Raw genomic sequence first — 13,659 nt, 5'->3', positions numbered from 1 at the left:
AGTTGAAGCATTCAATTACTTTCCCCTGAAGTTCAGGACAGGGGAGATGTTTATCACAGAAGACACAAGACTCATTTCTGTTCTTACATTTGAGTAGGCTCTAACATATTTTATTAAGCTCTAGGTTTTGTGACTCTTTTCTTGAAAATCCCAATTTTCCCCCCATCAAGAAGTTAGTGTCATCACACAAAGCTTCTCAACCTCAGGAAACAAACCGGTATCCCACGGAGAGGTTTAATTTTTCTGGAAAGACAGGAAAGTCACCCATTCTCTCCAGCAATTTGAGAACAACCGTTTATTATTGACATGAATGCAGATGTCCAGCAAGGGGAGGGGGCGCTATGTCCCACACATTGTAACATTTGCTTTTCATTTTATCCCATTATTTTCTTAAAAATTATTATTTTTTTTATTTTCAAGATGTCAAGAAATCCCTGAAGTTGATGGCAGCATCGAGGGGAGACCCCCTTTCAGTTTGGTGACTGACCTGCTAGGTTACAAAGTTAACATAATTTACCTTGAGGCACAAGAAGGAGGACATTAAGAAATCACTATAAACACTAAAACCGTCCATTCATACAGTTTATTTCACTAGACTGAAAATTTATACACAGTATGCAGGGGTTTCCTGATAGCACGCATATAGTTTACTTTCCGTACTGCTGAAGAACCAATTGTTTTTTTACATTATATCGTTAATACCCTATCATTAAAACATTATTCAGTGACTTTTTTTTTCCCAACTACATATAAACGGAGATTTACCACACACACGGTGCAAGAATGTCTTTATAACATAGTTGAATCACAAAATGTGAATCTAAAATACATCACTGTAATTAGAACACTACTTTAAAATTACAATGCCCCATGTCATATTAGCCAGATTTTATGAATCTCTGTATACATGACAAAGCAGTTTGGTGGGTAACTTCTTGGATAACTGGCAGCAGCTTTGAACAAGGATATCAGAAGAAATCTTTAATTAAGAACCAATCGTGAATCTTAAAAACATCTCCCCTTACGTACTCACTCTTCTCACAATCAAAATGGGACATTTAAAAATTGATAGTCTCTAACCCAAGGAGAAGAAATCCATCCCTCCCTTAGCTGAAAGGCTGGGGTTGTAACATTACATTTTGTAGAAATCTATGAAAAGCGCTGTACGGGGAGTGGAAAGGAGTTAAAGAGAAACATTAGAATTTCTTTCAAGACATTTTGGATTCCTCTGTCCTCTCCGCCTCTGCCAAACACAGAGAAAGAATACTGCATCGCAAATAAAGATGTGTTTCCGTAAAACGACGTTCCAAAGAAAATGTACGTAAACAGGTCGGAGAGAAAGATTTCTTCATTTTCCCATTTCGCGGCCTGGGGCAGTGGGATGGTATCCGTTGCCTAACCGAGCTCCTTAGTCAAAGAAGCATTTGATCACACACAAAACAGCTAGGGATGACTGCTGAACATTTCTCCTATGTCTCCTTTTCTTTCCCCCGAAGTTTGAGAATGTTTGAAAGTTCAATAAATAGTAGAAAAATAATCCTTTACTTAGAAATTTTGAGATGCATCATTAGAGCTCACCAGGAGTTTCCGAGAGCGACTGTGGTATCCTGGTACCACTAGGTACCACCGCGAAACCAAGCGACATCTTCAAAGCACACGTTCCTCCCTGGGTAGGCCACGCTCTCAGTCTCCGGCCGGGCATGCTTCTTTCTCTTCCAGTTAAGGAGAGCCGAATGTTTCTGGCTCCCTGGAACATTCCTCTGGCTCAGCTTAACGAAGGTTCCCCATGTTTCATTTATGGGTTTCGTCTCTGTTTGGAGGTCTGCCTTCTGTTCCATTCCCTTAGTACGATGGCAGGCTCATTAATCAGGCTTCTTTCCCCTCCGTTTCGGAGCCAGACTTGCATTTTCATGAGTGTGAGTCTGCTGTAGTCTCTCCTCTTGAAACATGTGAACGGGCAGGAAAGGAGTTCAATCACTCTGGACGAAGTGTGCACACGCACACACGTGCGCTTGTGCCCACACACACACACACACACACAGGGGGTCTCTCACGATGGAGTCTCTGATGCTGGCTCTTTTCCCCCTCCAGAACATTCTGCCCCTCCCAGATCCTGTCCTCCCATGGCGGTGAGAGGAGCGTTAGCATTCCGCGTCGACAGTGTGTACTGTCACGGCCGCCTGTAAGTGGTGGCTGTGGTGTAGCGTGGGGTGGTGGGGGCGGGGGTGGGGAAACTTGTGGCTTAGGAGGGCAGCGGTCTGAGGCGGGGTGTCCAGATCCAAGTCCTCATCGTGGTTTCCCACGTCGACCCCGGCTGACAGGGGGTCATTGTTGCACGGGGGATTCTCGCTGTCTTCCTGCGGGCTCATGGTACTGTAACCTGGAAAGGGAACAGAACAGGCAGTTGAGAACTTCTAGACGCAGGCGACGGGACTTCGGATGCCTACGATGCTGGGAGATGCTCCTGTCTTTGTGCTACCCGGCGGCCAACGTCTGTAGGCTGCCAGCGGACAGTCAAGTGACTTACTTCTAAAGACATCTTTTGTTAGCTATTCTTTTTCCACAATTACACAATAAGACCATAACCGTTTTAGACACCTGAGCAAGCACAGATTAAGACAAAAAAGAAAAAAAAATCTACAGGCAGCCTTTTCCCAAATCCCCAAAACAACAACAAAACACAAACTAACATCACCGCACATCCCCTCTGATCCACAGATAACTACCATTGACACTTGGGAGCTATCCTCCTACACCTTTCCCAGAGAGAAAGATTAGGACTGTTAATTTTATTTTAAGGAAAAAAAGAAAGGCAATTAAACAAGAAAAAATGTCCTAACGGGACTCGGATTGAGGTGGGGGCCGGGGGTGGGTGGGGAGCGGGGCTTGGACAGGCCTGAATGTGACGTCACAACACAGTGAGAACAAAGATGATGGCCACCATCACCTGCACACCTGCTCCGTGGCAAGCACCAGTGTCCTGGGGCTCCCACACCCTAATCAGGCATGCGGTTTAACACCCCTTTGACAGGGGACGGAGATGACGATCAGAGTGGTTAACGAACTTGCCCAAAGTTCCACCCCATGGAATACTAACTCCACGCACACCCCTAGCAACCAGCAAAGGAATCAACTATTCTCTGTGTAAGCTGGCTCACTGTATTTAAAGATTAATTTCTTTCGGTATTCTAAGTAATACATGTTTCAGAAGAAAATGCCCTTGCTGATCAAAGGATTCCATTCCAAGAACCCTGGCATGTTTTTAAATATTGCAGAAATCCCCTTTAAAAATGTTGAGAAGTGACAGCTCATTAATATTTCCACCGCATCTACGGTTAACATCCATCAGCACTCGCCCACGGGTAGCGCTAGTCACGTCTGTGGCTGCGAATGTATGCTCGGTGCAAAATGAGAAAGGCAATTCTCTGGCCTCAATAAAACCTTTCTCAAATGGCAGGCTTATTTAAGCCGGTCCAACTCAATGAGCATTGTTAATTGTGCACCTACTAGGTACAAGATACTCTATGTTAGGCATTGTAGGAGACAGCAAGGTGAAAACCTGGTCCATGTGCAGGGAGCTTAAAAGCTAGTGCTTGGGAAATAAAGCCAACACAGGGCTGGGTCTGCTCAATTATTCATTGATAGAAGACCATTATGGGCCAGAGGGGGACGATGAACCATGAATAAGAGATGTCTCTTTTCCTTGAGGATTTCACAACTGAACAGGAGACACATATTCATGAAGCTAGGTTTATTCTACTACGGATAATGGTTTAAGTGCTATGGTTGAGGTAGAACCGAAATCTAGGACACGGAATAACTGCAGCTGGAAGAATGAGAAAGCTTTGCAGAGAAACTCCTATCTTAGCGGGGCTTTAAAGGATGTGTAGGAGTTTGGTAAGTGGATAGGAGCAAGAGGACAGAAAAGCACAACTGCAGGGGTGTGGAACCCCAAGGCCATCCCTGTACCACGTGGCTGAGGTGAGTGCTGGTAGGTAGCTGGAGAATGTGGCAGGAGGGAGGTGAAAAAAGGGAGTTATAGTTGGATTATAAAGGCCATGTCAAAGGAGAAAAATGGAGAAACCAAAGAATGTTCTGAGCAGACTGAAACAAAAACCAGCACGACAGTTTCTGTGTTTCAAAGAGAGTTCTGATGGCAGCTTTTTCTTATGAATAAAAAGGAGGGGTGGGGGGAATGCTTCGGTTATTTCAACAGCCCAGATGAGAGACTAAGCATTAAAACCATGGGTACGGGATTGGACAGATTGAAAAGTACCTCAGGAGCAGAAACAAGAGAAGTTGGTAAGCTATTAAAAGTGAGAGGGTTGTTGGGGGGTGCTGAAGGGGGATTAACAGGGATTGTGACTTGGGAGTCAGGATGGTGAGACTTGGAGATACCCAGTCTCAGGAATGAACATGAATTTTGTTTCAGATATCTATTTTTCTTTTTCTTTTCTTTTTTTTTTTTTTTTTTAAAGATTTTATTTATTTATCAGAGAGAGAGAGGGGGAGAGAGCGAGCACAGGCAGACAGAATGGCAGGCAGAGGCAGAGGGAGAAGCAGGCTCCCTGCCGAGCAAGGAGCCCGATGTGGGACTCGATCCCAGGACGCTGGGATCATGACCTGAGCCTAAGGCAGCTGCTTAACCAACTGTGCCACCCAGGCGTCCCTCTATTTTTCTTTTTAAAGATTTATTTATTTGACAGAGAGAGAGAGATCACAAATAGGCAGAGAGGCAGGCAGAGAGAGAGGGGGAAGCAGGCTCCCTGCTAAGCAGAGAGTCCAATTCAGGGCTCGATCCCAGGACCCTGGAATCATGACCTGAGCCGAAGGCAGAGGCTTAACCCACTGAGCCACCCAGGCATCCCGGTTTCAGATTATCTTGATTTGAGAGTCTGTGGAGATGTCTAGCCAGAAACGCAGGAGTGTTGACCATGAGAAGTCATGGCAGATGATGGGGAGTTCAATGATGTATGGGTCCTGGAGAATCTTATTGGTGCCAGGTTGGGGGGCTGCTCACCAGAAAAAAGGGTAAAGGTGAGGCCCCAAGCAGTCCACAGTCAAGAAGGGGAAACACAGGTATTAAAACAGAGGCATACCGAAAGGATCACCAAAGCTGGTTAACTTGGCTTAGGATACCTGAGGAGGACACTTAAGGTAGCTCTTACGGGAGAGAAGGTGTTCATTAGGTCAAGAGAGGGGTGGAAAGGTACCACAGGCCAGGAGATAAGCAAATACAAAGACACAGTTGCCTCAAAGTCTCTGGTGGGCTTGGGGGATGATAAAAAGCTCGGTATGGGAAAGAAAGACAAAGGAGACACTGCTAGACACACGGGCTCAGACCAGATCAGGAAGGCTGGTTGGGCAAGGGATTGGGATTTAGGGTAACAGGCAAGAGGGTGAAGGGGGGTGGCAATGACACAAGGTGGTTGTCCAGGGGAGGCTGGGCAGAAGGAAGGGGGCATCAGCGGCTCAGAGGACAGAAGGCTAGAGTGTTGGCCCAGGAGAGGATGAGGATCTGGAGAAGGGACAGTAGCAGTGTTAGAGCAAGTAGCTGGCTTCAAGGGACCACTGGAGAGCTGAGTGGGCTGAATCCGGTGGCCAAATGGACTTGCCTGGTGAAGCTGCCAGGAGAGAAGACATCCTTGGACAAGTCTGAGGTACCTAGGTTTAGGGGCTAGGGAAACAATGATGCCTTGCCTCAAGAGTAAGGGATTGGGAGCCCCAGTGAGCTTCTCAGCTTGGGCAGTGCTTGCCCAGGAACGGGATGGCGGGCTCTGAAACCCCAGCTACAAAGCGCTCGGCGTGCTTATGCTACCAGGTGCTTCACAGGGGACGTGAGAAGAATGTACACTTCCAGCAGAATCTCGGGGTCTTGACTGATTACCGTTGGCCAGCCATTAGTGCCAGGCTGTTTTTATCCTGCCTCCTAGTATATCCTGATGGCTTCCCATCTCTACTCATTTACAAGCACCCATGGTAACTGTTAGCTCATTTGCACATTCGTGACAGCCCTTCTGTTGGGTCCCCCCCTCCCACCACCACCATCATCTGGCTATTGTGCTTCATGCTTCGGTTTTTAAAGGTCTTCTCTGGGAAGCAACCCAAACCCCAGCTTTCAGCCCACATGCGGTCAGATGCCCCTTCTGTGAGTTTAAATGGCATTTTGCACACATCTCTCCCTGAGATTTTTACTACATAATGAACTTCGGGGCTGCCTTGTCCATGAGCAAAGCCTTATTTCGGTACTCCTAATACTTAACACAATGCCTCACACAAAGCAGGCACTTCATTATTCAAAATCACATGACTGCGCTCCCAAAACAATGGCATTAATTTTCTGAGTTATCTGTGGTTTCCCCTAGTATGACATTCAGCAGGCTCACCTACCAACGAAGATATTCCAGGATTCCCTGGGTCCTTCCTAGGGCTTCCAACCTAAGAGTCTAGGGATGTCCTAAACCCAGCTGGTCATCAGCTCAGGGTGGTTTTGACAGTTGAGTGGTTCCCAAAGCAACTCAGGGGTACTCCTATTTCTCCTGCTCTAGCTTTCTGAGGGGAACCCCCCAGCGGAGGTGCTTCCAAAGTGAACCACTTGTTCTGGGGACATTGCTCAATCCCTCTGCAACTTACTCAGGCTTCCTCTTATCTCAATAATTAATGACAATCTGGAGGGAGGGATGGCAAGCTGTGGAGGAGGAGGAAAAAGCCAAACACATGCTCTCACTTAACAAATGGAGTGTTTACTTAGCACCAAGCAATTCTGTTGAGTGCTGGGAACAGTGATGAATAAGACAGACTCAGTCTGACTCATGGGAGGGGGAAGCTCTATTGAAAACACAAAGGATATCAGCAAACACTTTCAAAGGAAAGATTTCTTTACTATCTAAACATATACACAGTGAAGTCTTTGCAAAAATGACCTCAAGCAAAAAGTAGGCTTCGAAAAGGAGGTCGGGTGTTCATTAAGAACAGAAGAGTCAAGGGGTGCCTGGGTGGTTCAGTCGGTTAAGGAGCTGCCTTTGGCTCAGGTCATGATCCCAGAGTCCTGGGATCGAGCCCTGCATCAGGCTTCCTGCTTAGAAGAAAGCCTGCTTTTCCCTCTCCCTCTGCCTACTTGTGTTCTCTAATAAGTAAATAAAATCTTAAAAAAAAAAAAAAAAAAAAAAAAAGAACAGAAGACTCAAGATTAGATTGTGGCTCTTTGGTATTCTGATGGTTAGTGATGTTAGGTCCCTGGTTGGGGGAGGCCGGGAGGGTGCCTATGACTCACTCTCCACCTTGTGGTCATAGAGAATAACTGCAGGAGACTGTGCATCTCTAGAAAATGGTCTCCTGCTCCACCATGTAGGTTTTGACTAGGTTTTCAAGGCTCAGCATTTGCCTCTGAAGCTTTGAGGAATTTGCTTCACTAAAAGGAAACTTCCCTTTTACAAAGAAAAAATGTGGCTTAATACACATTTGCATAAAGTTTCTAATGAAATAGTAACCAACCCATGAATTCGCAAGGAACAAAAATACATTGGTGGTTTTTAACTTAAGTAAGTCAGCTGATAATCAGAGCAAGATATTTTCAGGAGAGAGAATAGTAGGGCATATATAGAATTGAAAGCATCTGTAGGGAGTAAACTTTTTAATCACTACCTGTGAGCGTAACAAGAAATAGTCAACTGCTGAAAAATCATCATTCTAAGTAGTCTAAGAAATTGACAAAAAATTTTCGTCAACTTCAGAAACTATTCCTACTTTGAGTAGATTTTTAAGACAGAAAAATTAAAGTAAGATTCCTTTGAAGCATAAAATTCTCTTGGACACATGAAATACCACAGACCCTTGAACAACAGGGGTTTGAACTACATGGGACCCCATAGAGGTCAGTTTTCTTTATAAATACAGGGCAGTAATGTGAACGCATTTTTTTCTATGATTTTCTTAACATTTTCTTTTCTCTAACTTATTTTGTTGTAAAAATACAGTATGTAACACATGTAACATACAAAATGTGTATTAATCCACTCTTTATGTTATTAGTAAGGCTTCCGGTCAACAGTAGACTATTAGTCATTAAGCGTTTGGGAAGTCATGGTCAGACATGGATTTTCAACTGTGCCAGTGGCGGCGGGCGAAGGGGGCGGGGTCGGTGCCCCTTATGCCCACCGCATTCAAGGGTCAACTGTATTTCTAAATAAAAATACAGCTTGGAGTTCCCAAGTTTGACTTGGTCATGTTCAGTTTTAATTCTAGGAAGATCACAATTCTAAACCATACCACACAAGTCTAGACTGTTCAGTATTTACATATTTATGTCTTTTATTCTTTTGAGTTTCCCTTTTGTGTCTCAGAGCCAAGGACTCATGTGGAAGCTCTCTCACTGGGTTGCAAAGAACCATAGGGCTAGGATTTTACCAGTTCAAGGGCCAGCACCAATGCCACCTTCCCAACAGGGGACATCCATGGTTTACGTGCTGATAAAAGTGAACTATCTCCCTAACTTCTGCTTTGTTCTGGGCTTTTAAGAAAGCGGTCATAGTCAGCATTTTATCTGTCTTGTGAATACATGCATTCATTTACAGTTATTTGCTAGACTGTAAATCCTTGAGGGCAGAGTGGGTATGGAGGTAGGGAGGTCAACCCTGAGCTCAACATGCCTGCTGCATGTTACCGCGTTCAATGCTTACAACTTCACCAGGGAGAACTTTCTCCTCCCATTTTTAAACAAAAGATTTATTTATTTGTTGGACAGACAGAGATCACAAGTTGGCAGAGAGGCAGGCAGAGAGAGGGGGAAATAGGCTCCCCGTGGAGCAGCGAGCCCAATGCAGGGCTCGATCCCAGGACCCTGAGATCATGACCTGAGCCAAAGGCAGAGGCTTAACCCACTGATTCAGCCAGGGGCCCCTCCTCCCGTTTTTTCCATTAGAATACTAAAGTCCAAAGTAGTCTCAGAAGATCTCATAACCTGCAAAGACATGGAGAAGAGGGCTCCCAGGGAGCTGTCCTTGACCCTATCTTACAAGTTCCTCCATACCCTCTGGTTCACAGAAACGAGGCTGCCCCTTCACCAAGTCCCTCCACTGGGCCAAGCAAAGAGCAGGCGCCCAATCTATGCGCCAAACGGAAGAACACAGAGCCAAGAAAGGAGTGTGCTGACCAAACAATTCAACTAGATTTCCTTGTTGTGGGATGCCTGGGTGGCTCAGTTGGTTGAGCGGCTGCCTTCGGCTCAGGTCATGATCCCAGCGTCCTGGGATCGAGTCCCGCATCGGGATCCTTGCTTGGCAGGGAGCCTGCTTCTCCCTCTGCCTCTGCCTGCCACTTTGTCTGCCTGCCTGTGCTTGCTCTCGCTTCTCTCTCTATGACAAATAAATAAATAAAATCTTTATTAAAAAAAAAAAAAGATTTTCTTGTTATGACGTGGACCTATGGTTGGCTTATTCTTGGCATCACAGGGACATGAGCACTTGATGCCACCATGCTTAGTGACGGCCACACAGGCTCAGGGATAGGATACCATGCACTTAAATGCTACTGATTTTGTGGTGCCTTTGGAATTACATGGCGTGTCAATGCCTTCCATTTCTTTTGGTGTTGCGTTCTGTCTGCAGGAGAAACTATTTTTCATTCCTTGGGGATAACAGGGACCCAATTATTGTGAAAAATGAAAGCAAGCAAGCCCTTAGCTAGATCCCTTCGCTTTCAGATACTGACACTGCACTCTTCCTTTTATCTAAGTGTAGCTTCATATGCCATTTCCTAAGACAATGGGAGAGCTAATGGGACATGGTAAACGTCATTCAGAATTCCAACTTTGTATTGAAGCAATTTCTATCCGGGGAGAGAGAGAGAGAGACAGAGAGAAAGGATTCAGTATTTCTGCTGAATAAGAAATTATTTCTGTTGAACTTTAGTAGCCTCAAACCTGTTTTATTATTCAAAGGAGAAGAGGCACAGAACTGCCTGGCAGAATGAATTTATGCAGGTTCAAAGGTTTTTAGGGAGGGGGGGAGCAGAAAAGTCAAAGAAACTGAAAAATTTAAGTTGTGCTTTGACTCTCCATAGAAACCTGAAGTTTCTACTTAGTTGGTGGGAACAATGTCATTCAGAGACCAAATTAGGAGGCTCCAATTTACAAATCAGAGTTTTGGCTTCTCCTGTTTTCCAAAGGGAGTCTGAATCCCTGGCTCTCATGTAAAAGGCAGCACTGGGCGCCTTGATGAATACCCATCCCTGCATTTTCTAGCACAGGGGTGGGAGCACACGGTTTGAAGACATCCTTTTTTCTTTTTCTTCCCCCAGGGTAGATGTGGAGAAAGAAGAGTCAAAAAAAGGTACGAATGCATTATCTGTGCATTTAAAAAAGACCTGATTCTGGGAAGAAAGTAAAGATTTCTGGAAAATTAAACAGCCCTATGAAAAATAAAAAGATCTTCCAATTTCAGGAGAGGCTCCCCCCTCCCCCCATCTTGCCACTCCTACAACATGTCTGCTGTTCTCTGTGACGCCAAGCCACACGGACTCTGGCAAGGTAAGAAGCTAGGTGGTGGCCAAGTCTTTGGTACAGCATGTGGACCTGAATAATTCTCAGCCCACTCAGCCTTCGTGTCTCCTCACAATCCAGCCCCTTCCCTTTCTGAGCATCTCAGAGCCGCCTTATACAACCACCATGACTAACTCTAGACACCAGTCCCTCTGCCTCTAATATCCTTTGCCCCCAGCTCTTCTTTCATCACCCTTTAAGCCCAGTGTAAATTGTGGTCTCCTTGGTGAAGCCTTCCCCAAACCTTCCAGGCAACACTAGAGGTCAGGACAAGGAATGCCAGAAGGAAGCACGGATTCCTGTCCTGTCCCAAGTGTACGTGGCTGAGTGTGCCCGTGAGGATGCTATTGTTCGCCAACTAGCAACACCGTGTGGTAGGTCCTACGAGGACTGCCAATGACCAAGGATCAAGTGGAGTGGTAAGCAGGTTCCATTTAGACAACATGAATCCTCAAGCACGGAGGATACCTAGAAAGCAATCTGTGTGCCCAGAGGTCCTCTCACTTATGCCTGGGAGTGCAGAGACAGAATCAAAACTACCCTTGGGCTCCTATAAATGTGCCATGTTGGAATGTGTCCTTTGGAAAACTATGTCAGAGTAATTCACTGGAGCACAGAACAGGAGGGAGAAGTGTGGGGGTGAGCACCGGCCCACAGGAGCCCACCGGGTTCCTCAGAAGGAGCCAGACCTTACCATGATCGCTTTCTGTTCCTGATCGACCCCAGTAGCGACGCCTCCGTTCTGGGCTGTGTGCGTGTCGTTCGATGACGGCAGCTATGAACCGAGTGTTGCTGACTGCGGGAGCCAAGGACAGTTAGTCACATATATGCCGGGATCTTCAACGCATCAAGCACATTTGCTCTGAGGTTCATGCACACATTGGGGGACCTACTCTTTGGAAAAAGAGAATAGTAATTTTTCTTAATTGTGAGGATTAGCAGCAGTGAGACGTCCCATCTCCGACATGCATTAAGAAGATACGTTCTATAGAGTCCAAGGCCAAGGTATGTATCTCTAATGGAACTCCGTTTTGATCAAGAAATACTCCCCCCTCCCTGAGATAGACACAGTTAATTCCCCGAGGTATTAAAACAAAGTATGCCCGATGACTGCCTTTCTGAACTACTGCTAGGCTGGGAAAGGAACGAGGAGGAGCAAGAAAAAGTAAGGTGAGGGGTTTGAGGCCAAAGCACTTCATGCAAAAAGGAACACCACGAGATCTTTTAAGATTTTTCTAAAACAAAGCGAGCACGGACACTTGTTCCTAATGAAAATGGGAGAGGAAAAACTTTGGTCATGTCAGAGATTCTTAAATTCTAATATAAGCCAAAAGGATAGAAGAAAGAACGTTTATTCTGGGTTAGTCTCCTGCTGGCACATTCTGCCACAAGGCAGCTTGAACACTTACTGATGCCTCTGTCCTCGTGGCTGTCATCGTCCCTTTCATCTCTGTCATTCTCCAGGTTGGACATACGCACTGACATTTCTACCCATCATTAAAAAGAGAGAAACATGACTATTTAATCAAACACAATCACCCACTTTAATACCCTGCGGAGTGCTCGTCTGATGGCTGGGTGACAGCGTCCCATCAAGGAGTCGTCCAGACTTGGAAGACAATGCACTGATGTCCCAGACTTTTTTTTTTTTTTAAAGGAAAAGGGAGCAGGAATCAGAAGAGGGAGGGCCAGAAGCGGATAATCAAGAGAGACACCCGAGGTCAACTTCTGAAGAAAGGAGGGAGCAAGCTGATAGAGGCTAATGGATCTTTAAGTCTCTACTAATGTACCTGAAACCGAAGGGAGGGGTCTGAAGCCACGGCTGAGTGTGCTGATAACGTGGGGCTATAAAACCCCATTGGAGGTCAGGTGTAACGTGATACTGGATGACAGTCACATCCTGACCAAGGGGAAATCCTGGCACCCGAATCTTACCAAAGGGAAGGAGCTGTGTGATCAGCCCTGTTCCTCCATCAGGTAACATTATCCCAAGATCGTCCCTCCTTCCCCTCATCAGCACCGTGGCCACAGTGAAATATTCCAACAGTAACCCGCCCTGACCGCTGCAAGGCTGAGCCAAGTGGCTCCTGACCAAGTCCAGGAGGAATGGTGAGTGAGCCTTATCTCCAAAGAGGTCAGCTTAACCCATCTCTGGCCGCTGTTAGGGAGGCTGGGGATGGCCATTCAATGGTTTTGTCCTCGCAAATAAGCACAGATACCACATTTAACTACTGGTATGGAAACCATGACCGCAGATTGTTCATTTTGTATCTGACTTCCATAACTTGTGCCATCTGAGAGATGCGATGATGGCCTTGAATACGCTCATTCCCAGTATGTAATAACAGCGGCCAAAGAACAGATTCACGGCCCTGCCAGTTGTGGCCTGGGGTCACTTTGCCCCACCTGTCTGAACAGCAGAGACCACGTACTGGAGCCGAAGGAAGAACCAAACTTCCCACGCAGCATCCCAGCTCCCGCGACTGGCTAATTCCAGAGGCCGGCTGCGGTAGGCTAACGCTGTGGAATAGGAGAGAGCAGCTAGGGATTTTCTGGGGAATCCAAATGAAGCTCAAAGGGTCTAGACACTGAAGAGTGAGCCACGGGCTAAAGGAGGAAAGGAGATTTTGGGGACGGGCCACTCTTTTCCATGGGAGTGGAAAACGCAGTGCCGCTCTCCTAAGCGCTCATTGGCTTCCTCGATCGGCTGCCGTCCTTCCAGCCTTGGAAGGACACGCGCGAGGCTGCTGCCTCCCGGAGGAGCTTTGGATTCACTTGGAGCTCACCTTGGGCAGCCAGGGGAGACATGTGCTGGTGACTCCGGCGATGAATCTGATGGCGGTAGGCGTACACAGCCAGGACCAGGACCATGATGCAGCCCATGATGCCTCCGGCCACGGGACCCACGGGGGCACTTTTGATCATGTTCAGTGTCACCACCTCGTCACCTTTGTTCAAACAAACAAATGTCCCTCGTAACGACTTCCCAAGTGTGGCAGGCAGTAAGGACGGGGATAAGATGGGAAAAAACAGAGGGGGGCGGGGTTTGGTGGAGACGAGGGCAGCGGCTCTACGTTCGGGACGCATCAAAGAGAACCCACCAGAACTTGGGAGCAGGGGCT

General features: G+C 46.5%; 1 protein-coding gene across 1 annotated transcript in view; it reads right to left on the bottom strand.

Annotated features, from left to right (window-relative positions):
- Positions 1-569: 569 nt before the first annotated feature.
- Positions 570-13,659, bottom strand: part of CACHD1 (cache domain containing 1) — a 204,804-nt gene continuing 191,714 nt past the window's right edge. The window contains exons 24-27 of the mRNA XM_059138128.1: positions 13,324-13,485; positions 11,947-12,024; positions 11,232-11,333; positions 570-2,380 (exon numbers count right to left, since the gene is read on the bottom strand). Coding sequence (XP_058994111.1) covers positions 2,142-2,380; positions 11,232-11,333; positions 11,947-12,024; positions 13,324-13,485 — 581 coding nt within the window. The 3' untranslated portion in view covers positions 570-2,141. The remainder of the gene's footprint in view (positions 2,381-11,231; positions 11,334-11,946; positions 12,025-13,323; positions 13,486-13,659) is intronic.

Source organism: Mustela lutreola, chromosome 10 (genome assembly GCF_030435805.1).
Source record: "Mustela lutreola isolate mMusLut2 chromosome 10, mMusLut2.pri, whole genome shotgun sequence".
NCBI classification, from domain to species: domain Eukaryota; kingdom Metazoa; phylum Chordata; class Mammalia; order Carnivora; family Mustelidae; genus Mustela; species Mustela lutreola.
Note: the sequence above shows the minus strand (reverse complement) of the source record. Positions and strands in the feature narration are given on the sequence as shown.